At 37.8% G+C, this 25,458-nt stretch overlaps 1 protein-coding gene across 1 annotated transcript; it reads left to right on the top strand.

Annotated features, from left to right (window-relative positions):
• The first annotated feature begins 2,059 nt into the window (after positions 1-2,059).
• LOC124621956 (6-phosphogluconolactonase-like) lies at positions 2,060-19,496 on the top strand. Its single transcript, XM_047147486.1, has 4 exons — positions 2,060-2,325; positions 2,427-2,627; positions 8,444-8,727; positions 17,988-19,496. The coding sequence occupies exons 1-4, from the start codon at positions 2,199-2,201 to the stop codon at positions 18,096-18,098; spliced, it is 723 nt and encodes a 240-aa protein (XP_047003442.1). The 5' UTR covers positions 2,060-2,198; the 3' UTR covers positions 18,099-19,496.
• The last annotated feature ends 5,962 nt before the right edge of the window (positions 19,497-25,458 follow it).

Genomic DNA, 25,458 nt, shown 5'->3' with positions numbered 1-25,458 from the left:
AATATGATGTCATATGAAAACTGCGGATGAAAATAGGCATAGTAAGCTGATCTGCTGATACTTGTATCACCAAAATTTGAGATAATTCTAATAGTATAAGTAACTGAACTCAAATGTTTCAGCAAATCATCAGTATACTACTTCCATATCAATCTCTCATTAGTTCAGACAGCCAAAAGTTTTGACTATTCTTCCTTAACTATACACTTCTGCTTAAGTCCTTATTTATTAATGGTGTTATGCCATTTTCTATTCAGAACCGTATATACTGCATTTTATCAAAATTTAATGAGTGTCCATTTGCAGAGAACCTCTTAATAATTTGCCAAAAAGCATTATTTGTAATTTTGTCAGCTATTTCTTGTTTGTTGGGAGTGTTTGATATAGTTGTATCATCAGCAAAAAGAACTAGCTTTTCATCTTCATGAATACAAAGTGGCAAATCATTAATACATATTAAGAAAAAAGAGGACCCATTCTTGATATCTTCTCAGTCTGAGGAATCTGCTGATTTTTGTGCATTATGAGCATTGTTTATTTCAACCTTCTGCATTCTTCCAGTTAAACCTGAATTAAACTGTTTGTGCACTGCCCCACTTGTGGCACTATTATCTTTTTTTTCTTTTCAACAATATTCCATTTTTTAAATTTTATTATCATAGGGGCTAATAACAGACACTCTATACATACTTATGGACGTTTTAATCACTTTCCTTACTATAGTACAGTAGTTTTTATAATATTTGACTGTTTCTGGATCATTACTCTATCTTGCTATTAGATACTTTTCCTTTTCTGGTTATAAGATATTTTTATCCCTTTAGTAAGCTATTGTTTTCTACATGGTTTCTTACAACTATATTTCACTGTTTTCTTATGGAAACTGCTTTCAAATATACTCTCAAACATGTTGTAAAATAAGTTATATTTTAAAGTACCATCAGGTTCCCAGTACATCTCAACCCAGTCTAAAATTTGCGGTCGTTAAATCACCAACTGAATGCCCAAATTTGGTGAACTGGTTTGCACTACTGTATGGAGCTATATCGTAGACAGTAACTACCTGTGCATGATGACCAGACAGACCATTCTGAATAGAATAAATGTGTATTTGGTTAAATTTGTCTTGGTATTATCTATCAATGTGCTGCTTTCCTGTATTGCCCAAATAGAAAAAATCGATAACTGACGCCAGTTTGAAAGAACCAAGTAATACTTCAAGGTCATTTTTCCTTTCAGACTCTTTCAGAAAATCTATACTGAAATTCCGATAGACAATAATTTGCTTCCCACTGTGTGGCAGATAGCACAACAAAGAATCCAAGCTTGTTCAGAAGTAGCTGAATATTTCCCAGTGGAGCCTTATGAACAGTTACATTATTTAGTTTAAGCTCATAGGTGCACCCCCTACATGTTGCTCCACACAAAACTTTTTAGTTTATGAATTTTCCACACTGTGACAATTTTTAACATATACGACAACTCCTTCCTTAGCGATATTGTCTTTACTTACACGTGTTGGAAGCTTAAATCCACTTTTTAAATCTTCCAAACAAACAAAAACCTCATCTACTTTGTTTTTTAATTCACATACATTATGATACAATATACTAATCTGTTTGTTTCAATGTTTTTGAATTTGTGTTTTGTCTTCGTGTATGTAACAATGTTAGTTCTACATGAGTAAGATGCTACAATGTAATCTTTCGTACCTAACCCCTCTAACCCTGTGGCTGTATAGTGCTCGGTTATGCATAGGATGTCTATCCTTTCAGAGCTATTTAAATTTTCCAATACTGAACCGCGTTACGAAGAACTGCTTCACACATTCAACTTGCTTCATTTCCACGCTTGTTTGTGATCTCTGCCCCTACACGATTACTAGTAACGGGAATGACAAATTTAATGGACGGCACAAAATCATTACATGTATTTTTATTGGATTGGTGTTTAAAGACTGATTACCATTCATGGACAGTTAGGACTTAAGAATTTTTTTGTCTTATGTAGTTTAAAGGTCATCCATGTCAATGACTTATAAGCTCTCTGCTGATTGCAGCAGTAGTGATAGTGTCGTCTGGTCTGTGCCGGCAGAGAAGTGGCGTAACGCAGGGCGGTTGGATTCTAACGTCAGTGAAGTGTTACAGATTTGTCTGTGAAAGTTGATGAAGTGTACTTAAAGTCGCGTGATTATTAAAATGTCGCCGAAAGAAGTAAAAATAGTCCCAAGTGAAGAAGAAGTAATCAAAACACTCTGTGAATTAATTCAAGACATTGCCAGAACGGCGATACAGCGAGACGATGTTTTCAAAGTTGGATTGTCAGGTTATGATCAGACAAAATTTAGGAATATTACATACAAGATTCCATGCTTCGTCAGACGAATCACATGAAAACACGTAATGAAGTTTGTTTTGTGTATCTAGGTGGATCTCTTACAAAATTCCTTACGGTTGGTCTCCCGAAAATTGAAACAGATTGGGCGAAGTGGAGACTATTTTTTTGTGACGAGAGGGTTGTGCCTGTTGAGAGCGCGGATTCAACTTACGGGGTTTACAAGAGTTCTCTAATTGGGATCGTACCTCTTACCGAGGAGCAGTTCATCAAAATCGATCCACACTTAACAGGTAACCTTTTGATTTTGATTACGTCAGTGACGCGATCAATCAATGTGCTAATTAGTATGATGAAATGTTTCTCTAATAAGTAATAGCTGTATTGTTCTGTATAACCAGTTTTACAGTAATCTACAATGCCTACAACATTTAAGCTGCTGCTGTTAAAAAAGTAATAGGTGCGATAAACTAAATAAATTTCAATAACCCGTTTTATTTTTTTTTCTATGTCCCGTCGTGTTTTCTTCCGTCCCTATTTCTGCTGAATTATAGTCGGTACACAGGAGCAACTTTAAGAAGTTTAAAACGCACTTATCCATGCAGACTTGTTGCTCTACAATAATTCGCTGTTAAAGTCCTTATGTAGTAGCTTAGGACACAAGCACAATAGGCCTATGTTAGTTCCCGATAAACTCTTAGAAAGGCCTGATCCCATACCGTAGGTTTTTTTTTTTTTTTTTTTTTTTTTCATGGTTAATTATCAAAATGTGACCCTCAAGTTGTGTTTATTCGTAATATTTTCTTTTGCTAAGTGTACTGTATAACCAAAACATTAGCACATTTAAGTGCCTTTGCGCGATTTCTCACTGTAGGTCCTAAGGTAGAGACTACAATAAAAGAATATGAAAGAACTGGAGAGGCCTCCTTTGCATACAAAAAATTAAAATGTTCGTTTCTTGCGTGTATGTTTGTTGGAAAATTACGTTCTCTTCAGGATATCGAAAGTGAACCAAAATCCAAGATGTTGGCCTACAAATTGTTACTTTGATGAATATGGTAACTCTTCACAAGTCACTTTTTCAGTTTGTAGTAATACCAAATGCATTGTTCGAAGTTTCAGAAGTGTTTCAAAAGTAAATAAATGGTATGTCCAGAACAACCATTTCATTGGGTGGTACATAAACCGAAATTTTGCTTTATTTGTAAATTATTTAGACAGTCATTTTTCCCGCATTCCAGTTATCAGAACAGGAGGGGAAATGACTGGTAATTGTACATAAGGTAGGCTACTTTCTGCCATGCCCTATGTGATGTCTTATGGAGTATATATGTATACAAGTATTTCCTGTTAGGCCTATATTGATTGATAATAGACTAAATGTAGTTAAAGAAAAACTGTGCCACTAATGTTACTGAGTAATAACAAATATTCATGGTAAGTCTTTTACTGGCCCATGGTAGAAAAGTTTATGAGCATTGACGGAAATGTTTACATTTGTTTTGTATAAATTTTTATGAAAATGCATTCCTCGTGAAAAATAACAGTGCAACATAGGCAAATTGACAGTTTACTGTGTGTGACACAAGTGCTATGTTGTCAGGATGACCCTATTATTCAGCTTGGCACATAGTGACCAATTCAGGAGTATCGGCTTGATTGTAATAATACAGCTCCAGCCCTCCCTTCCACAGAATCTTGGTTTTGGAGGAGGATTGAACTGTAGTGTAGCCTTGGACTGTCATTGCATTGTTTTGTCAATATTTAATATGCACCATTAAAGCTATAGTGCATCCTCATTAACATGACAGCCAGCCACAATAGTAAGTAAATCAATACGTAAACCACCATGGAGAGAGCAGAGAGGAAATTCGGAGAACGAACTCCACCTCCCTCTCACAAGCTGACAGCACACAATCATGATTGTAGAGATTCTACAAAATGAGAACTATTACATTGTGATAACAATTGCTGAACAATTTGGAATCGTGAGACTCATGGTGGGAATGTGTGATGAACCTGTAGTAGCCTTTTCACTCATTTCAGAATCAGAAAACAATCAATGCATGAAATAAAGCAATGCATGGTATACAAATCATTTGGCAATTGGTTTCCAAAATTGCTTAGTAAGGTTGACAGGACCTTCACCGAAGTAATACATGTCAAACCTCTACCATTATCTTGTGGATCCCAAGTATAAAATGCCCCGCACCTAAAATTGCTACATTACAGTGGCTGTACTGTACAATGCACCGCTTTTCTGCTTATTTCCTGCAGTTTCTTATTTGTGATGGAATCAGTCATTGTCAGCTTCATATTTAATACACTTCTTTACAAATAACTGTAATCGCAAGATGAATTTAGAAACACTGTATTACATAACAGAGAAACATTCAGATATTTTTGTGTATGTTAACCACACAGTCATGTACAATAAAGTGTACAACGGGAAACAGGGCATACCATAAGCTTTGACAAATACTTTTCTTCTCTATTAAATATTTATGTGCAATATCCATCTCACGTTGAATGTGTTGTATCAAAAGCGTGTTGCAGTATTCATCTAAAAATTTAAAAGTTCACATGCATAAACTGTGAGGTATTTGCCTACTGTGACACAAAATGTTTGCAGCTCTCACATTTGGAACAGTGAAAAAAGTACCACTAGTTTCACATTCCCTAAAGTGAATGTGAGTTGTTTGCTTGAGCAGTATTTTTAGGTATGCTTTTCTATCAGAAGAGTTTGTTGAACTTGAATTCACCAGATAACACTGCATTGTATTGCAATCTGTACGCAAGTTTGTAAAATGTCTCCTCATGACTCTCGGTGAACACTATTCTGCAATTGCTTTATTTGAATACATGAAATTGTTTGTTAACAATACAACATTATAACTTGGCTCGTGTAACCTTCCTTTTAATAGATGACATTGAGTGTTAGAATTGGCTTGTGGGATGCAGTCAAGAAAGGACCCTTTCTAACTTCGCTGTAGGTGCCCCAGTTAAATGATTAAAAGTTGTAGATACCCTTCAGTGCTTTCTCTCCACCAAGTTTTGTGAACACTTCCCCTTGCAATATTCTATTCTCCTTCAGTCTTGTTCATTGTAACACTTTCTTTTAGTTATCAAACTAAGTTTGTTTTCATTATTATGCTTTCTCTGAGAATCAGATTTGAATAAAAGCTGAAAGATTATCAAGTTAAATTCATGTTGCTAGTAATAATAAATTTGCATGGGAATGTCAAACAAAATAACTGTATTATATTTATACAATTAATACTTACATTTAAGTGATGTTCAAATGTGTCCAACCAAACTTTACTTTTGAGTATCTCCAAATGCGCACAAGGACTTGTCGAAGGACGACCTGTGCTCTTTTCTCCATAACCTCAACACCTATTACCAAATCTGCTTCACCTGGTTCCTCTCAACTAATCGAGCCACCTTCCTTGATATCAATCTCTACCTTTCAAATGGCTCCATAAAAATGTCTGTCCATATTGAGCGCACAAAGTTCTAGTGGTGCCTCTACTTAGACAAGTGTCATCCATTCCATGTGAAAAATTCTCTTCCTTTCTGCCTAGCCATCCATGGATGCTGCAACTGCAGTGGAAAGCAGAAGTTGTCAAAATATATCAATAACCTTACCAGAGTCTTTCCCATTAGACAATTTCCTCTCCAGCTCAATCATAAACAAATCTATTGTGGCATGTGCTCCTCAAACACCAGTAAATCTGTTAACCAGCCACCGACCAGCACTACTCTGACGATCCAGTATCACCATGGCCTTGAAAGCTCAACTACATCCTCCACCAGGGCTTTGATTACCTCTCATCATGCCTCAAGATGAGTGACATCCTATCCACATCTCCCTTAGTAATGGTCTGTCGCTCACCCAACCTACAGAATATCCTTGTCCATCCCTGCCCAATCCTATTCTTAAACCTGCACTTCATGGGTCATTTACCTTGTGGTCAGTGCAAGTGCAAGACCTGTCCCACAGGCTTACCCACCACTTTCTATTGCAGTCGTCACAGGCATTTCCTACCCAATAAAAGGCAAGTCCATGTGTGAAAGCAGCCATGTCATATTGCAGTTACCCTGCAACTAATGTACAGCATTCTATGTGGCATGACAAATAACCAACTCTGCTCACATGAATGGCCACCACCAGACTGTGGCAAACTTAAAACTCGACAATCCAATTGCTGAACATGCTGCATGTCACAACACAAATGACTTAAACAGTTGTTCACTATACCCGGCCCACAATTCCCCTGGCCTAAACCTCTGTTGACCTGTTTCTGCTGTGTCACCTTATCTTTTCCCTGTTCTGTTCTGTATCTGCACCGCTCCCTCTCTGTCCAGATCATGCATTGCCTGCTCTCACTACACCCCCCCCCCCTCCCTCTCTCTCTCTCTCTCTCTCTCTCTCTCACTCACTCACTCACTCACTCACTCACTCACTCACACACACACACACACACACACACACACACACACACACACACAAATAAATTTGCTGTTTGAAAATGTCTGTACAATAGACAGACTCATCTGTTTTGTTAGTCCTGTATTTGTATTACAGTAGATGATACTACTAACAAAATTACATGAATTTCCAGTGTACTTTTGTCACATTGCCAGCGTAGCCGTGGAATGATAGAGAAACAATAACCAATTATTTGAAGAGTTAGTTGATGTTTGGGGATCAGTTATTTGTATATCTTAATTATTGTTTTACATTTGTTAGTATTAGTGCCTCAGTAAACAGTCCATGGTGCTCTTGATTCCATTTAAAAGTTTGTGTTGCTGCTCTGTTGGTAAATACAATCAACAGACACTGAGGTTTTGCCCATTTATGTGAGGGTTGACTGATAAGTAATGCCTCCACCTTCGTAACTCTTCAACAGTTTGCAGCGTTGGTATGCGGCAAGTACTGGCTTGTTCTGTAGCCTCTTCTCTACAGCTCCAGTTGGTGGGAAGCCATAGCACTGAACGGTTGTGTTGTTACACTGTAACGTATGAAACCTTGTGCAGTCAATGTGACTTGAGCAACATGCAATCCTTGAATTCTTGACAGCAGATGATGTCACCCTAAAGGAAATTTATCAGAGAATGAGAGCAGTTTATGGTGATTGTGTTGATGTGAATACTGTGCATCGTTGGGCAAGTAAGTTTAAAGATGTTGAGGTGGGAACATCTGACCTGCGTGACAAACAGAGTTGGACGTCCTGTGACAGCAACCACAGAGTTTCACAAGCAAAATGTTGACAGATTGATCCAGGACAATTGTCGTATCACTCAGAGAGAAATTGCAAGCACAGTCGGCATTTCACAAGAACGTGTGGGTCACGTTATTACTTTGCTTGGCTATCAGAAAGTCTGTGCACAATGCATACCCCGGATGCTGACTCCTGAAATGACAGTACACAGACTTGAAATTTGCCAGGAACTCCTCTCGCGTTACAAGAATGCAGGTGACACCTTTCTACATTCAATCACGGGACATCATTATGCTTCTGATGAAGACGTTGAGAGTTCTGTGAAACTGTGGTTGCGGTAACAGAGCATAGACTTCTTCTGTGACGGCTTCAGAAAACTTGTTCATCGTTGGCAGAAATGTATCCAATGGGCTGGGAATTATGTGAAAAAGTTAATATTGGTAATTAAAGATCACATTCTAAGGATTATTTCTGCATTTGATTTATTAAAATATTCCCATCCAAACCCAATTAATGAAGGTGGAGGCATTACTTTCCATTCAACCTTTGTATTTGACTCTGGGCTCTTAACTTAATTGAGCAGAACCTTTGCACAACACTACACGAGACTCTGTTTAAGGCCTACTTTTTGCAGTATAGAATTTGGAAACAAAACTGCAGTTCTTTAATATTCTTAAGTGTTCTATGGGCAACTTGATCTTGTAGTGTTCTAAAATAACTTTACCAAAGACATCAGTTTTTCTCTGTTCCAAACTTGCTGGATGATTATTTGTACGTGTATTGATTAGTATTTTATGTGGTTTAAATATGCCAAGGATAATTCATGTTCTGAAGTATTTGTGTACTTGGAATTTATAGAAGCTTTCTTCTCTTTTCCCATCCAGCTGAGGAAGCAGCAAAAGACTACATTCAAAAAATGGCAGTGCATTTTCCTCCAGATTCACTACCTAGGTTTCATTTGTTGTTGCTTGGAATGGGACCAGATGGGCACACATGCTCACTTTTTCCTGATCACAGACTTCTGGAGGAAACCTCAGTGTGGGTGGCACCCATAACTAATTCACCTAAACCACCAGCCTCAAGAATTACTTTAACATTTCCTGTGGTGAACAATGCAGAGTGCTGTATTTTTGCACTTACTGGTGCTGGCAAAGCAGACATTGTCAAGGTATGACAACGTCTCACTCATCTCTTCATATTTTTTAAAATACTAATCGAACTTAATAGAATTTTTTGGTTTGGAAAAAAAAAAAAATAATGGTAACAATTGTATTAAAACTGTTCTGTGTGTGTGTGTGTGTGTGTGTGTGTGTGTGTGTGTGTGTGTGTGTATTTAATAGTGTGGATGAAACATTTGAATAATGGTAAGAAAAGTACCATTTTCTGTTATTGTTAAACTGTTGTTAGAGGGGCAAATGAGGAACCTGTTTGCATCTTTCCCCCACCATTGCAATTTTGCTGTAGGCCTCAGTTGACAGAATTCTGATATCTTGGAAACCCCACCTCCATTCTCAAATATGAGAGAGCAGTTTTGTTTGCAGCCGAAGCAAGCACTACGTTGCCTCATAAACCCTGTAAATGGTCAGTGTTTGTTCAGTCACATTGCTTCAACTGAGCAAGTAACATGCATTTGCGATTGGGTGAATGCATGTTGGTGTCAGTTAAACATGGAGGAGGGGAAAAAAAAAACACAAAAGAATTTCAGTTCTGTTTCTTTCTGACACTTAACTGCTCTGCCATATAGTTTCCACCTTATACCTGGGTCAGTGCATGGCAGTGGTTCTCAAATTGTGGGAAGCGGCCCCCTAGGGGATGCGAATGGCATGCAAGGGAGGCTGCTGTGTAGTAAATAAACATTTATTAGTAACAAACAATTATGTTTATCTTTTTCTTCAAATAAAGACTGAACTGAATTCCACCCAATGTTAGTGTTATTCCAGTCACCACTAACGGTCATGAAACCGTGGTTATATTTTTAGCATTGTTTTAAATGATCAGAAGAGCTGGATCACATCAGTCATCTACAGAATTGCACACATCGGCTGCACTGTGACCGAATTCCTAGCTAATGCGCACAGTGAGAGCTTTGGCTTGCGCATCTCGACGCCCTCTTACAGTCTTTCAGCTCTTACAAGGAAGAATTCACTGCAGTACAAATTGTTTCCTGGTTAGTGACAGACATGAAGATACCTATAGTCCATCAACTGGCAGAGGGGAGGGAGATACTACAGAAGCTAAAATTGGTAGGTATGATGTGAACTGTTTGTTTCTCGGCTTCCTGAAAACTCCAGCCAGTGGTGAAAAATGACCACAGTGTGTAATTTGTTTAACAGTCTTAGCTGTTGATACAGTTAAGCCTAACAAGTTGCAGAGACATCTTTAAACAAAACATCCTGAATTAGTGGAACCAGACCAAAAGAAATTTTTGTGGGAAAACTAAATGTTTTATTGTCTACACAGAACTACTTCACCAAGATGACAAATGTGACTTCTAAAGCCCTTTTTGCCTTTTACCAGATTCTGCATGGGAATACAAATTGTGGGAAACCACACACAGGTACGGAGACTCTAATGTTACCGGCAGCAATTTATATAGTATCAACAACATTTGGTGACTCATTTGCTCAACAGTTGAAAAATATTCATATGTCTAGTGACACAGTGCATAGATGAATTTCAGAAATTTCTGATTATTTATTTGAGTAGGTGATCAATAAACAAATTTACTCTTGAAGTGGACTAAGCTACTGACATTCACAAAGGTGCTCATTCAGTTCTTATGTTAGTTTCATTGATGAATTTGACATGGTCAGTAGTTTCTTTTACCAAAACGGGATATCGTGAAATAGGTGCATTGGGCCAGTAAATAACTTATCCCACTCATTCAGTTAATCTTATTAAGACAAAATCTATAAATTCAATGCTTTTTAAAGCACTGTGTGAGGAGATGGATTATTATTACTTCGCTTGACTTACTGACATCTTTGCAAAACTAAATATTCTTAACACCTCACTTCAAGGTATTCGGGCAACTTTATTATCTTTGAATTTAAAGTTGAGGGCATCGATAAATAAATTAGAGCTATGACAAAGCCCACTGGAAAGTGGCATGCTAAATTTGTTCTGTCTTCGTCACTGTTAGAGGACACAGGTAATCAAATGAAGATAGAAACTCACCATCATCATCTTCCAGCAGTAAAAGTTCACTTCGAAAAGTATTTCAGTGATGATTTTGTTAAATTTTATTGGATTAACAATCCATTAAAAAAAGCTCCTGGACAGTGATGATGATGATGATGATGATGATGATTTTGGTTTGTTGGGCACTCTACTGCACGGTCATTGGCACCCGTACAAAGTCCCAATTTTGACACAGTCCAGTCTAGCCACTGTCGCGAATGGTGGTGGTGGTGGTGGTGGTGGTGGTGGTGAAATGATGACAACACAAACGCCCAGTCCCCGGGCAGAGAAAATCCCCAACCCGGCTGGGAATCAACCCATGAGCCAGAGGCAGCAAGACTAGCCGCTAGACCACGAGCTGCAGACTCCTGGACCATCCTGTCTAAATATAAAAGAGCAAGAACAAGTTACTGATCGTACTTGTTACACTTCACTGAAGAGTAAATATAATGAAGTGTTTTTGTTGGAGCATTGGATACATATTAGCAACGAATTCCCAAAACTGAGCCAGAATACAGTGAAGATCGTGATTCCTTTTGCCACAACATACCTGTGCAGGACTAGCTTTTCAGCTGTAGCAGCCATGAAGCCAAACTTACATTTGAAGCTAAATGTAAGCAAAGAACTTTGAGTGGCTGTTTCTGCTATTACACATCATCTTAAGAAACTTTGTTTTCAAAAGCAAGCTCATCTAGCACACTGGACTTTGTAATTTAAATTTTTAATGCTCTTGTGATTTTAGTTTACTGAATTGTAGATATTTGAATAAATAAAAATGTGATAAACCATTTAGTCCATATTTTCATCATCATAATCCATGTAGTTTTTGTTTTTGTTATGTAAAATCCTTCTAAATTGAATTTGGCAAAACAGAGAATAAGGCAAAGAAAATATAAAAAATTAATATTTTCATGAATAAAATAGTCGAGGGGGTGGGGGGTATGGGCAGAGGAAGAAAGTTGGGAGGACCACTGGTATACAAATAATATATATTTGCCAAACTGAGCGTGCTTCAGTTGCAATGTCAAAAGTTTTCATTCTGTTTCTCTAGCATTAAACTGCCATTTGCATATAACCCACAGGAGGTGGCTAACCTAATGGTACATTGTTAGTAGAAATTGGGTGACATCTCACGCAACTAAGAAACTACCAACAGTATTATGAAAAGAAAAGTTGCTACTCACCATATAGCAGAGATGCTGAGTCACACATGGGCACAACAAAAAGACTCCCACATTTTAAGCTTTTGGCCTTTAAGGCCTCACACGTGTGTGTGTGTGTGTGTGTGTGTGTGTGTGTGTGTGTGTGTGTTGACTAAGGCCTTAATGGCCGAAAGCTTTAATTGTGAGGGTTTTTTTGTGCCTATCTGTGACTCAGCATCTCCGCTATATGGGTGGGTAGCAACTTTCATTTCCATCCTGGATTTTCCATTGTTTAAGAAACAACCAAGGTTAATATAATGTGCAGGGCAAGGATGTACAGACTTTGGACACCCATGCCCAAATTGGTAATAGATTCAGTATTCTAATTTGTGCCCAAAACAGATTATAAAAAGTTAGTTGATGTAATGAAATACCCTCATTATCAGTACTCATAAGTACTGATAAATGATGATAGTTGGACAGGTGTGTCTGTCTGCCATCTACAGAGCACAGGAACCAGTGGTTTTAAGGGTGAGTTCAGTAAGAAATTAAGTTTAAAAATTTGCAAAAATACTATCTACATTGCTTTATGATTAAATACGACCTTCACCCAAGTTTCAGGAGTTACAAATTCAGATCTGATGTGGCAGCAGTTGAAACATGTTAGAAATATTGTTATAAATAACTAATTATTAATAATGATTAGAGACCTGTTCTAAGAGTTTATTTCCACTATCAAGAAATTAACTGTAGGAATTTGTAAATCTTCTGTCATGTCACTATAACCCGTAGGATTTCAAAGTTTGGTAGTTCTCACCTAATTGCTGAGTGGTATTGTTGTTGTACGCAGACTTACCAAGTTTACCCCAGTACATTACGTCCATATACTAGTTTCTTAAAGTCTGTGTTGGGCTCGGTGGTCAAGTAGTAAGCTGCATTACTGGAAACGGAAGTTATGAGACAGGATTGTGGTCGAGCCACAGAAAAATTTCTATCTACCTTTACTCTTGTGGTGCATGAAGTTCACTGCAGTAGACAGTTTTTAATGGACTATTTCAGTCTGTCATCAGGTTGCAAACACACGCAGGGCACAAGACCAAAGGGAGTGCCCCTTGCAATGAATTCTGTGCATTTGCAGCCTCAGAACTGGCTGAAAACACTAAAGAAGTGACCATTAACAGCTGTCCACTGTAGTGGATGCTATTTAGAGTTGTATTTCTTAGAAGTAGTTGTTTGGTCGAGATAACAAACTACAAAGAATTTTCAATGGAATGTCTACAAAAGTTTGTTAACCACAAGTAATAAGTATGTACTTTGCTTCATAGGGCAGGCTCTCAAAAAAAATATTTTTGTGTAACCAGCAAACTGATGACAGACACTATAGATGTATTTCTGCAAAGAGTGCTTGTTTTCATCTTGACAGCTTTTTTCCTGGCAGTATCCTGGTGGTTAGCTTGGCCCCTCAGCTGTCACCTCAGCAGCCCCACTCATCATCCTATACCCTCAAGAACCTATCTGGATTTCCCATATCTTAAGTATGTCCTAGAAGTTGTCAGCCTCTTGCTGATTGATCACTAAGAATATTTGTTGGCTGTTCTTTTCACTTTCCTTGTGTTTGCTTAGGTACACTATATTTAACTTGTTATGCTAACACATTTTGCAAGACATTGCCCACAATCAATCTTAGCCTTATAAATGCAGGCCCTTCATAGCCAGAAGAGTGTACTGGAGATTGCTACACATTCATGAGCAGTTAGTACCAGATTGACATTAATTCCATGATACTGCTTGGAAATAAAACTTACTGCATTGTTACACATGAAATATCTGGTTTTCTGTGTCAACACTACACACACATTTCTGCCCATAGCTTGGATATATATACAGATTTTTTTCAAAATGAATATATGGGTTTTAATGCTTTGTAGCACTTATTACATTCAAATTATAAATAATACACCAAATGAAAGATCAACTCAAACAGTTTTGTTTGTATACTTGGTGCAAATGGAAGAGTATGGAATGACCAAGAGTGACTGAAGAACATTTTGAACAAGTGAGTCTTTCACACATAGCCCCAAGAAATCAGCTTAGAAGGCTATTCGTGAATTAGCAGTTCCGTTAGAGACTTTAAAATGCTTGCACTAAGTCCTTATCATTTGCAGTTGTTACGAGCTGTAAAGCTTACAAACTACATTTTATGTGCCAACTTTTTGCAAACAAAATGTTGCTGCATGACAATGAAGATTTGTCTGAATTGTGTTGTCTTCAGTGATGAATCAACATTTCGCCTATAACCCAGGCAAATTAAGAAAAATGGGGCAGGAATTGATAAAGTTTTGAAACTTTGGGAAAACACTCTAAGGGATGTAGAAGTAAAAGCAGAAAAGTTCCCTCCCCTATTGGGGAGCTTCTCCCTCCCCCACCCTTTAATGTGATGTTTTTCGCTTTTTCAAGCTTTACGAAAAACATTTCATTTAACGAAGTTATCTCTATGGCAGAAAATATTTCCAGTGAAATTCTACTCAGAGGAGGTCAAATGTGTGGTCAAGCAAGGTAATTAGTTTGACTGCTAAAATTTGAAGGTAAAAAAAAAGTGAAATTTCTTTTGAAACAGACTCTTATTTATATGAAGCAATTGTGCTATATAGTCTTCTTACTTTAGGTTTATGCAGGTTAAATTAGTGGAATGAAAATCATTTTTCATAAAAATTAAAAATTACTGTAAAACTAATCAAAAATTACTTTTGTTGTAATACAGGGTGTCCCAAAATAATGTATACGCTCCTTGAAACTGAACATCTCTTTCATTAAAGGGGTCAGAAATACAATTTTAGTGTTGTTAGGTGCCTCATGGTCTGACTTAAGGTGGTAAATGTTCAAACTGGTGTCCATCCATCGCAATGCAGCGTTGATGACAACTTCAGACTGAGCGACGTGCCAACTTTATTGTTCCCAACGGAATAGCATCACAGGCTTGCTCCATTTGCTCTCTAAGATAATCCAGTGTGTGTGGTCTCGCAGTGTAAACTGTGTTCTTGAGAGTACCTCACAGACAGTGGTCTAGAGGAGTTGAATCTAGAAATCGAGCAGGATACTCCACACTCCCTCTTCGTCCTATCCATCTGGCAGGGAGTGTAAGATTGAGAAAAGCCCTCACATCCAGGTGAAAGTGAGGTGGCGCCCCATCCTGTTGAAAGTAATAATCTTCATTTCCAAACACAACGGTAAGACCAGAAGTTATCATTTCCAACATTTCAAAGTACAAGTCGCCCGTGGCAGTGTTGTCAAAGAAGTATGAGTTTCTCGTTTGCTGCGATAAATACACCACCTCCATTTGCTTACCTTACCCACATACACTTAAATTTTCCCCAAGAATCTCACTGCTATCAATTTCAGGTTCAAACCAGCTTTCTGTACATAGTATTAGGTGAGCTTTACTGCTTTTCAAGAGCTCTTCAAATACTTGTACTTAGTTACAAATGCTTCGGCAGTTTACTGATAGGATTTTAACACTCTCACACTGGTAATTCTGGGTTTCCTTCAGCTACCATTATCTGGATTGGATGTAGTGCCCCCTAATCTTAAAAATCTTGTGTGCATTCCAGACTCAGTTAGCTATCTGGGTAACAGCCTCTAATGTGTAGTGTACAGCAGACGCATTTGGGAGACCCTACAGTTCTCAAGCCCATGGCACAAGTCAAGGAAGTCTGAGCCTAGCTTGACACAGAACCTTCGGATTCTCTGGTTCAGTCCTTCCACTCAACTCAGAACCAAATGTTGAAAATCAATACTGGGAACAATGATACAGATCGTGAGCTTTGTTGAAACTCCATGTGCAAGGCTGGTCTTCTCAGCCTTCCCTGCCAGTCACCGGAATGACCCAAGAATAATTTAGGAGCCCAGGCAACAGGCATCACTTGTTCGAATGGGTGCCACAATCTGAGCTGGTAGCACCCTACTCCCTCAGTAGCAAAGAGAATATAGCTAGAAATATCAAGAGGGTCTACAGGATGACTTGGTACATAAAGGCAGCATGGAGAACACCTTCAGAGAGGAATGTAAAATTATGGGGAAGTTTCTAAGCTCAAGACAGAACAGAAGATGGTCACACATTAAAGTCTTGGAAAATAACAGATAATTATTTAACTTCATGGCAGACATCCAAAAAAATACTATTAACATTTTATGGACATGTCCACAGTCTCCCAGGACATGTCCCCAGTCTTTTCCAGGAAATTTTTACGTGCACACAATGACCAAAAGCTATAACCTGGGTTGAACAAGTCAAAAAAATATGTAGGAGCCCACATAAATTCCTTAGAAGTTTGACAGAAGCTCTTACACACAAAAAAACTGACAGGTGCAGTCAAGAATGGAACTGGGAAGAAAACACGAACAAACTGCTTTCTTGGTGTAACGAGTGGCAGTGACCTAGTGTGTGAATAAATGCTGGATAAAATACATAGAACAGTCAAGACGCTTGAGGCAGCATAGAAACCTGCTGCTCCTGTTCTTGAAAGCTAGTGAATTTTTTTTTCATGACTTAAGTGACAACTTCATGAGGTGATGGGAAGTAGGATCAACATATTGGATCAGCTGTAGGGAGAACAACTGCAGTGCTCAGATTTATCAATAGAATATGCCACTCCAGAGAAGGTGACATTAAAGGTAGTTTTGTAACATACTCTTGACTACAGCTGAAGTGTTGGAATCCTTGTCAAGTTTGATAAATACAGAATATGAAAGGAATATGTGCTGCTACATTTGTTACCACCCAGTTCAATCTGTATTGGATCGTTAAAAGGACTCTTGGGGGATATTACATGAGAAGCTGTGGAAGAAAAGTGATAACATTAAAATATTGTACATCAAGCACTGGTGCAGGAGAATTGACTCTGCCTGTTCCTGTTCCTTTTCTGTGATGATTTCGCTAGGCAGTTGCTTCTCGGTTTGCGATTGCACGCAGTTCTGTGTCGCGGTCAATCTGTGAGACATCAAAACTAGATCAAGTTAGAGACCACCCATTTAAATTTGTAAAATATTGTGACATAGAGCGAAAATAATTATCGTCACTAGTTTTTAGTTAAAATATTCAGTAACCTGTGAAACGGAGCCATTTTTTGCAAAAGCATATGCAACATGCAAATGCGTGGAATCTGGTCTCTAGTAAGCCGCCCGGGGTGGCCGAGCGATTCTAGGTGCTACAGTCTGGAACCGCGTGACCGTTAAGTCCCATAGTTCTCAGAGCCATTTGAACCTTTTTTTGGTCTCTAGTAATAAATAAATCAGTCTGTATTTCAGCCGTGGTAGGGGGCTGGGAGACCACTTTAAGGGCACAAAAGTGTACTTCGTGAGGTTATCAACAAGACTTGCAGTACTGTAAAGTATCAAGTTAGAGAGGTGTCTTCTAAGAATATTCCCAGGCAGACTAATCTATTCTTTAAACTAGCTGCCAGATTTTACTGATCCACTAGTTCCAAAATTGATAGTTTCCCACTATCATGCAGTATATTAAAGCTAAAGAACATGGGGTAATGAAAAGCATTTTTTACTCTTATATGAAAGAAGTTCAGACATTTTAGTTGGTGGTATTTTACAATTTATTAATTTAATGTAGCCTTCACTTCTCAGTGAGGTAAAGATTCAGCAGACATGACACATGATTCATGTTCCACATTGAACTATAGGTTCCCTTTCATTAGGCTTACTGGGGTAGGCTAGGGACAACCAACTTGACAGAGTGGCACCCAGTTGAACTATACCGTTGAGTGACATCAGATAATTATTATTATTATTATTATTATTATTATTACTATTACTATTACCATTACTACCACCACCACTATCACCACCATCAATCACGAATAATTTTAAACAACATTAAAAAGTCTTCATACAGTCAATATATCTTCAGGACCCAAGTAATAAAATTTTGTTAGTTATAGTATGCAGTAAATGTGTATCACAATGGAGTTGTGTGAATAAATCTAATTCTGATACTCTGAAAGGAGTATTGATTCATTAAGTTTACTGTTGAGAAATCACTGAAGTAAATTACTTGTTTTTAATCTTCTGGATTCAAAATATAATCTTTATTTTGTAGCGTGTCCTGAAAGACGAAGAGCCTCTGCCAGCTGCTAGAGTGAAGCCAACAGATGGGAAGCTTTACTGGATTCTTGATAACAGTGCTGCTGCACATATAACAGATATGTGACTTAACAATGATGGTACACCCTGGTACTCGTGCTGTACTCAATTTGCTCACATCACCTATTTTGTAAAATGAGATAAACCAAAGGATGAACTGATATGACAAAGAAATGCAACTGAAACATGTCATGCAGAATTTTTTTAATAGTGTTGAGAGACTGGTGTAATTTTTGCCTATTCATATATAAGCTATTACTCACAGCTTGGGGGAGGAGGAGGTATGTGGTAAGTGCTTACTGTAGAAGTCTGTTCTATTAAGTTTTGTTTCATTTCAGAGAAATATGTGAAATTGCATTGACATCCAAAAACAGTCAGAAATTCAGCATATTGTTGAATGTCATTTGGGGAAATGCTTGAAATACATGAGGGCCCACTTATCTCAATACCTGTGATAGTTACATAAGAAGTAGCATTTATAACTTTAGTAAAGGAGTAACATTTTGACACATTACTGTGTTTTATACGATATCTCCATTCTTACTTTTTACCAACGTGTTAATTGTACTTTTCTCTCTCTGTGTGTGTGTGTGTGTGTGTGTGTGTGTGTGTGTGTGTGTGTGTGTGTGTGTGTGTGTGGTTTTTTTGAGAGACCAGCTTTGTGGCCATGATAAGACAACTGCTTCCAGGGTTACTGGAATGCTTTAAGAACACTTTATACCATATCAGCAGGCAGCATGAAAGTTCAGACGTACATTTAAGAATTTATATAAATCAGCTTGTTATATTAAAAGTATTTCAATTTTTCAGTCTGATTGACGGTAGAAGTGTCCTACAAGTTAATGTTCCTTTTTGTAATAATGCATTTCCTCAGCTTTTTATAAATTTATCTTCGTATGCAAGTGTAGATTTTCAGTTTTGTTCTTTGTCGTCTAGTGAAGGAAATGGTGCTGTTTTGTTCTGTTTAACAGCATTAATACATTAGCCACGACTGATGGATTGTCTCTAACAAACAAAGATCTACATGTATTGAAAGACTGTGACATAAATAATTAGAAATATTATCTAGATAATGTCGGGTATAACATTTCTGTGCTTTTTCTTTTTGTACAGCTTTTGTGTGTGTGTGTGTGTGTGTGTGTGTGTGTGTGTGTGTGTAAAATTTGTCTGTATGGTAACACAAAGCAGGAAGCAAATACGGTCAGTAAGCATGAGATTACTTTGTTGAGGGAAGGGGAACTTTTCAGTGTGTAAAGTAAAGTAAACAATATGATGTAGTTGCTTTCATAGTCAACTTGCTGGGTTATCATCACATAAATGGCAAGCATTTATTTTAAAATTTGCATATCATTCCTGTTGCTGGAAGGAACTAGACTGAGTTGTCGAAAAATCTCATGTACTATCCATTTCAGAGAGTATTGGAATACTTTTTTTTTTTTTTTTTTTTTTTTTTTTTTTTTTTTTTTTTTTTTTTTTTTCAGTCTCTGTTACCACAATGTGTTGTATAATTATCTGTTATGTGATCTCTGTGCCATTTCACTTTGTTCTCTCTCTCTCTCTCTCTCTCTCTCTCTCTCTCTCTCTCTCTCTCTCTCTCTCTGTGTTGACAAAACTTGGAGTTTGATATTAAGTAGCTGTTCATATAGATTGTGAATGGTTTGGTGTAAAGTCATCTTTGTTGAATATGCTTGCATTTAATCTTCCACTACCGTTAGTGATATTAAGAGTTATTTTACCTGTTGTTTTTCTGTGAGAGAATTCAGTCTGACTTTGCAATAAAGTAAAAGCAGCCAAGTATGTACTGTTTCTTTTTTTAAATTTAGTGTCACAATATTATTTTTTCCAGAAATATTGTAGTACTGTATTTTTAAATAATGTTGTCTGCAGACAGTTACCAACCTGTAATGCGTGTAACAGATATTGTTGTTTATGGTTTCAGTGAACTACAGTTCAAAATATTTTTCTTACACACTACTAAATTCAGCTTTCATGTGCCATATTTTATGACAGAGATGCAGTATTTTTAATTTGTGTTCTGGATGTAGTAAACTGGTGATGTAACATAGCATGAAACTGTCATAAATCATTTGCTTTAGAGATGATACACATGTTGTATAGCCTGAAAATTTGTGGGCAAATGCTGCAGAACATGTCTCAGATTGTACTAGAATTGTGGTGTGGTGATTTAATGTTTACTTGTTGTATTGCTCTAAATAGACTGTTCTTCATAATTTGTTCAACAATAAAACCAAGATTTTATAATTTATTTTTTTATTCCTGTATAATAACATCTTCAAAGTGTCCACAAAAGTTTCCTTTAGTCCCACCTCACACACTTACATATGAATATTACAAAGTTGTGGTGTTGGTATATGCTTCATAAAATCTTAACGCACAAAAAACATTATGTTAAAAAAGAAGTAATAAAGTACCTGTTAATTTTTTACGGCATGAATTCGCAGGAAACTGCAAAGCAAATAACATATAAGTATCCATATCACTAAACTTGGAAGTAATACATTTGTTTCATTGCAGTAATTGAAATTGCGACAATATATTTGCACCCCAAAGAGTAACAGTCTTTTTCAACAAACACCTCACTTTACTCACTGCTATCCACCAGGAAGAAAGCAGATTCCTTGTTCAAAACCATGGCAGTGTGTGAAGATGTACTTGTTTACCTCATAACAGCTCTCTAACTTTCAAATTTCAAATCAGTTAAATACTGACACACACAATCAGTAGTGTGATTGCTCTTGGACTCTCCATCTACAGCAGTGACTCTACTTTTGTGATTAGTTGTGTTGAGCTAGATTATTGCATATAGCAATATGGAAATGAATTTGTGGTAGGTCAGCCTGCTAACATTTAGTTGGCTGGCAGTTCAATTCATACTCAAACACCATGCTTTCCTTCCCTCAAACATTATACTCCAAATGTACAGTTCAACATTATAATGTGTTTTAATGTGATATGTTGAATAGTTGGAGAAACAACTCCACACTCATCAGCGGCCAGCTAAAAGGTTCTTTTTCAGTCATTGTGCTTCCAACTGGGTGGGTATAATTAAAGTGCAGCTACTCACAGAGGTCCAGTGTGGGCTATAATTATGTGGTATCGAAACTTGGTAGATATGCTAATGTGTTAGTGCGGAACCTATTTATCCCGGAAAAAAATTAGTTCCAGTTTTGGCCACCAGGTGCAAATCTGGTACTGTACACTCTTTGTATGACAGTATTACATCCACGCTGTCGTTCGACAAGCAATAACAGCAGTGAACAGTATTGCTATCGAGAGGAGAGACCGTGTGCTGTCAGTGAAACTAACAGCAGCAATTACAGTGCCGCATTGAGAGAGTATCACCAACTGAAAGGTGTGAGGAGAGGTCAGATGTCATTAAATGTTTTAAAGATGATGATAATGAAATTAAAAAATACAGTTGAGAATGGTGTGCTGCCTGGAAGAGGAAAGCGCCCTATCCCAGCGGAAATTATTGATGAGTTTGCTGTTGCTGTATCTGACTAAGCATCATGTGTCCCTGGGTAATGTTAGTGTTTGTGCATTGTTACAAGAATTGTCCATCCCATGGTCAACTGTACAGAAATTTTTGAGCTCTGTTTTGCACTGGTATCTTCTTAAGATCCAGACAGTGCAGCAACTGAAACCACATGATCTGAAACAATGTTCTGAATTTCCTCTTCGATTTCTGACATTAGATGACATGTGGCCAGACTACATTCTGTGCAGTGACAGGATACATTTTACACTATAGGATGCAGTGAATACACAGAACTGCCAAATTTGGGTTTAAACCACATGTTGTGCACAAAGATCCATTGCACTTGCTGAATGTGAGTGTGTGGTGGGGAGTCACAAGCACCTTTAATCTCAGTATGTTCTTCTTTGAAGAGGATACCCCCAAGTGGTCTGTCAGCTGCATTATGATGTCTGCATATTATTGAGACCTCATTGTACAGCATGTTAGTCCTGCTGTGGAAGAACGCAGCAGTGTGGAATCCACTATTTTCGTGCAAAATGGAGTAACATCTCTTGTCGCTCTTCCAGTAAAAGCTCTGTCTAATGCAACCTTCCACAAATGTGTAACCTCCAGAGGTTTTCCAGATGCATGGCCTGGAAGGTCACCTTATCTGAATCCATATGACTTTTGACTCTTTTAAAACAATGCCTTTACCAAGGAGACATATGGTCTCTGCGTGATCTGAAGGTTAGTATATAGGAACATGTTGCTCAGAGTCCACCAAAATCCCTGCAATCAACAGTTGATCATGTTGTTTTATAGGTGCACATTCGTTGGTGTTGGTGTTCATATTGAATTAATTGTTTAAGTGTTGGTTAATAATAAAATCAACATTGTGCCTTTCTCACTTGTTTGTTGGTCTCTGCCCACTTCCCATTTTTAACCCATTACGTTTGGAAATATTTCTTTGTCTTTCTCGCATTCACAGTGACAGATTTACACTTGGTGCCCAAAATTGGAATTAATTTTTTTCTAGGATAAATTGGTTCTGTGTTAACACATTAATATCTGTGTAGTTTAGCTGCCACATAACAGCTCAAAGTAGATATCTTTTAGTATTTGTACTTCAATTATAATCAACCAGCCGAACGACAAATCAGACAATAAGCCTCATTTATCGTTTACACAGCTTTGAAACAATTCATTGTAGCATCTGCTTTTACCACTAACCCACTTAGGTCCCTTCTTATAATGACTAGTGAACTGTTTATGGGAACTGTACTGACAGTTTGATTTTACAATATCCAGTTATGAGACATCCGTCTCTAAACTATTTGTTAACCATCAGTTATTTTATGCAGCATTATCTTCCAGTAAACTGTTAATGGAGGCATATTTTAAGGCTATGTGCCAAATGCAAAAAGGAATTACATACTGTTCTTTGAAACTGACTCTGAAGATAGTGGTGATGGTCAAATTAGGATACATACAAGTAGACCTAATGCGGTGAAAACCATAATAGACTATCATGAGAATGAGGAATTCTGTAGACAATACCACCTAACAAAACCAATAATTGACTTACTCCGTGGTCATATATGTGACAAAACTCATCATAAAACGTAAAGGTAAATTCTTGTTTTGTATTATTTTTTGTCTTTTTTTGTTGTTCTATAATGTTTCTTTAAAATTTTAATGAATACTTGATAAATCTAAAACTGTGCATTGCATTTACATTACAAGAATATTGTTGTATCATCAATGAACCAACCACACTGCATAACAAAATTAAAGCATCACTTTTTCAAAACCCTGGCATTGTCTCCTGTTGTGAAGCACAAGTTCAAAATTTGGCTCAAGGGTGCCAACAACGTGACTCCGTAACGGTGCAAACACAGGGCATTCTGAGACTTCACCGTCATGCTTCAGACAGCAAGGTGTTGACACATGGGACGAAAAAGGCCACAGCTCAGAATTTCATGTGAGGTGTAAGGTAGGTTAATATGTCACATTGGCACCAAATTTAACACACTTCTGCTTAATGCCACTGTGGACGTCACACGAGGGGAATTTCATCTCACTCCCTCTTACTCAAGTTTCACCCTGTATTTTGACGCCTCTGCAATGGAGGTGAGAACTGTGAGACCTGACGTTAAATCGCACATCTTTCTTATGGGTGGCAGAAGAAAAAATTTCAATCACACCACCACTCAGAATCAACAAGGAAAGGCCTCGGAAGGGGGCATAAATTGTGTCAGTGAAATCACTCCTTCCTTTGAGGCGCTGATTCCCACACATTTTGCGGTTGAAAACAAGTTTGCTGTGCGATCAGCTGCTGGACAACATTCTTGACATGTTCCACACTGCTGCCACCCACTGGGTGTTTCAACCCTACTCTTACGGACAGTGCAGGGTTGTAGTCTCCTGAACATAATCTCACCCCCATTGGAGTGAAGTGAGGATGGAGTGAAACAGGGTGATGGCCTCTCTGCAGTCCTGTTTAACTTTGCACTGCATAGTATCATACAAAAAGTAGATAAACAATAATGTAGAAGTCCACCCAGATATGTGCATATGCAGATAAGGGATGTAACATCACTTACAGAAATTTATAGACAAATGGAAGCAGAAGTAACAAGAATTGGACTTACTGTAAATGAAAGCAAGACAAAATATATTGTCATGTCCAATTCTGAAGCTAGAAGAACACCACAGGACTTCACGATCTCTGATAAATGCTTCAGAGCTGTTAGATGCTTCCATTATGTAGGTGTCCTCCTAACCAATAACAGTATGAGACCATGTATAATAGAAAGGATACAAGCAGGAAATAAAGCCTGTTATGCAAACCTAAAGGTACTCAAGAACACTCTAATTACAAGAAAGACTAAACTGAGAGTATTCTATTCCCTTGTGCGCCCTGTTGCCACATACGGATCAGAAAAGTGGACAATGAAAGCAGCAGACAGTAACAGCCTAAGGGTATTTGAAAGGAAAATCTTATGAAAAATCTATGGGCCTGTGAGAGAGGCAGGAGGTTGGAGAGTGAGATACAACCATGAAATACAAGAGCTTGTACAAGGGAAAGATACAGTGAATTTTATCAAATGTCAAACAATATGTTGGTTAGGATGTGTGGAGAGGATGACGGAAGACAGGATGCCCAAACGAATAATGAATGCCAGACTGTTGTCAGAAACTTTAATACCATTTCAGTCTCATGGCTGCTCTAGCACCTGAAGGTAGGCAAACTCCACCTAAGCATGTCTAAGGGCTTACCTAACCCTCAGGAGCTAGAGCAGCTGCTAGGCCGAATTAGTGTTGAAGTTCCTGAAGGTTCATTTGTAACACACTCAGGAATGATGCTTGGGTGGCACCAAGGATGTTTAGGTACAGAAAAGGTTATTTTCTGTAAACGCAAAAGTACTGGTCAGTGCAGAGCTACTTATCACTGACACTGTTGCAGGTGACCCGTGTCAACAACTGGTAGTAGCATATTACGAATAATGGGTTTAGGGCACACTAAGAGAGAGGAGACTATAAAGACTCACGGATATTATGCTCCAGTAGATATCCCTTGGAAAAGCTATTTAGTGAGACCATATGATGGCCCAGTAAGAAAGTAGAGAGGCTGTATAATGAATCTCACATTCGTACCAGAAATGTAATCGAAAGTTGTTGCGGTATTCAGAAGCAAAGGTTTCCAGTGTTACACTAGGTTTAAGAGTTAAATTGTAAACAACCGTGTCTATTGTTGTTGCTTGTGCTGTATTACACAATATAGCTCAGAAACAAAGAGAAGATGAGCTTCATCTAGACCCATATACTACCTTAGAAATTTACAAAGTTTGTGCTTCAGATGTTGTGGAAGACATTCAACAAGCTGCAGCAAGAACTGGCCGGATTGAAGACTTTCATCTAACTATGTAATTGTATCTTGCTACAACAG

This window comes from Schistocerca americana, chromosome 1, assembly GCF_021461395.2.
Source record: "Schistocerca americana isolate TAMUIC-IGC-003095 chromosome 1, iqSchAmer2.1, whole genome shotgun sequence".
NCBI classification, from domain to species: Eukaryota; Metazoa; Arthropoda; class Insecta; order Orthoptera; family Acrididae; genus Schistocerca; species Schistocerca americana.
Note: the sequence above shows the minus strand (reverse complement) of the source record. Positions and strands in the feature narration are given on the sequence as shown.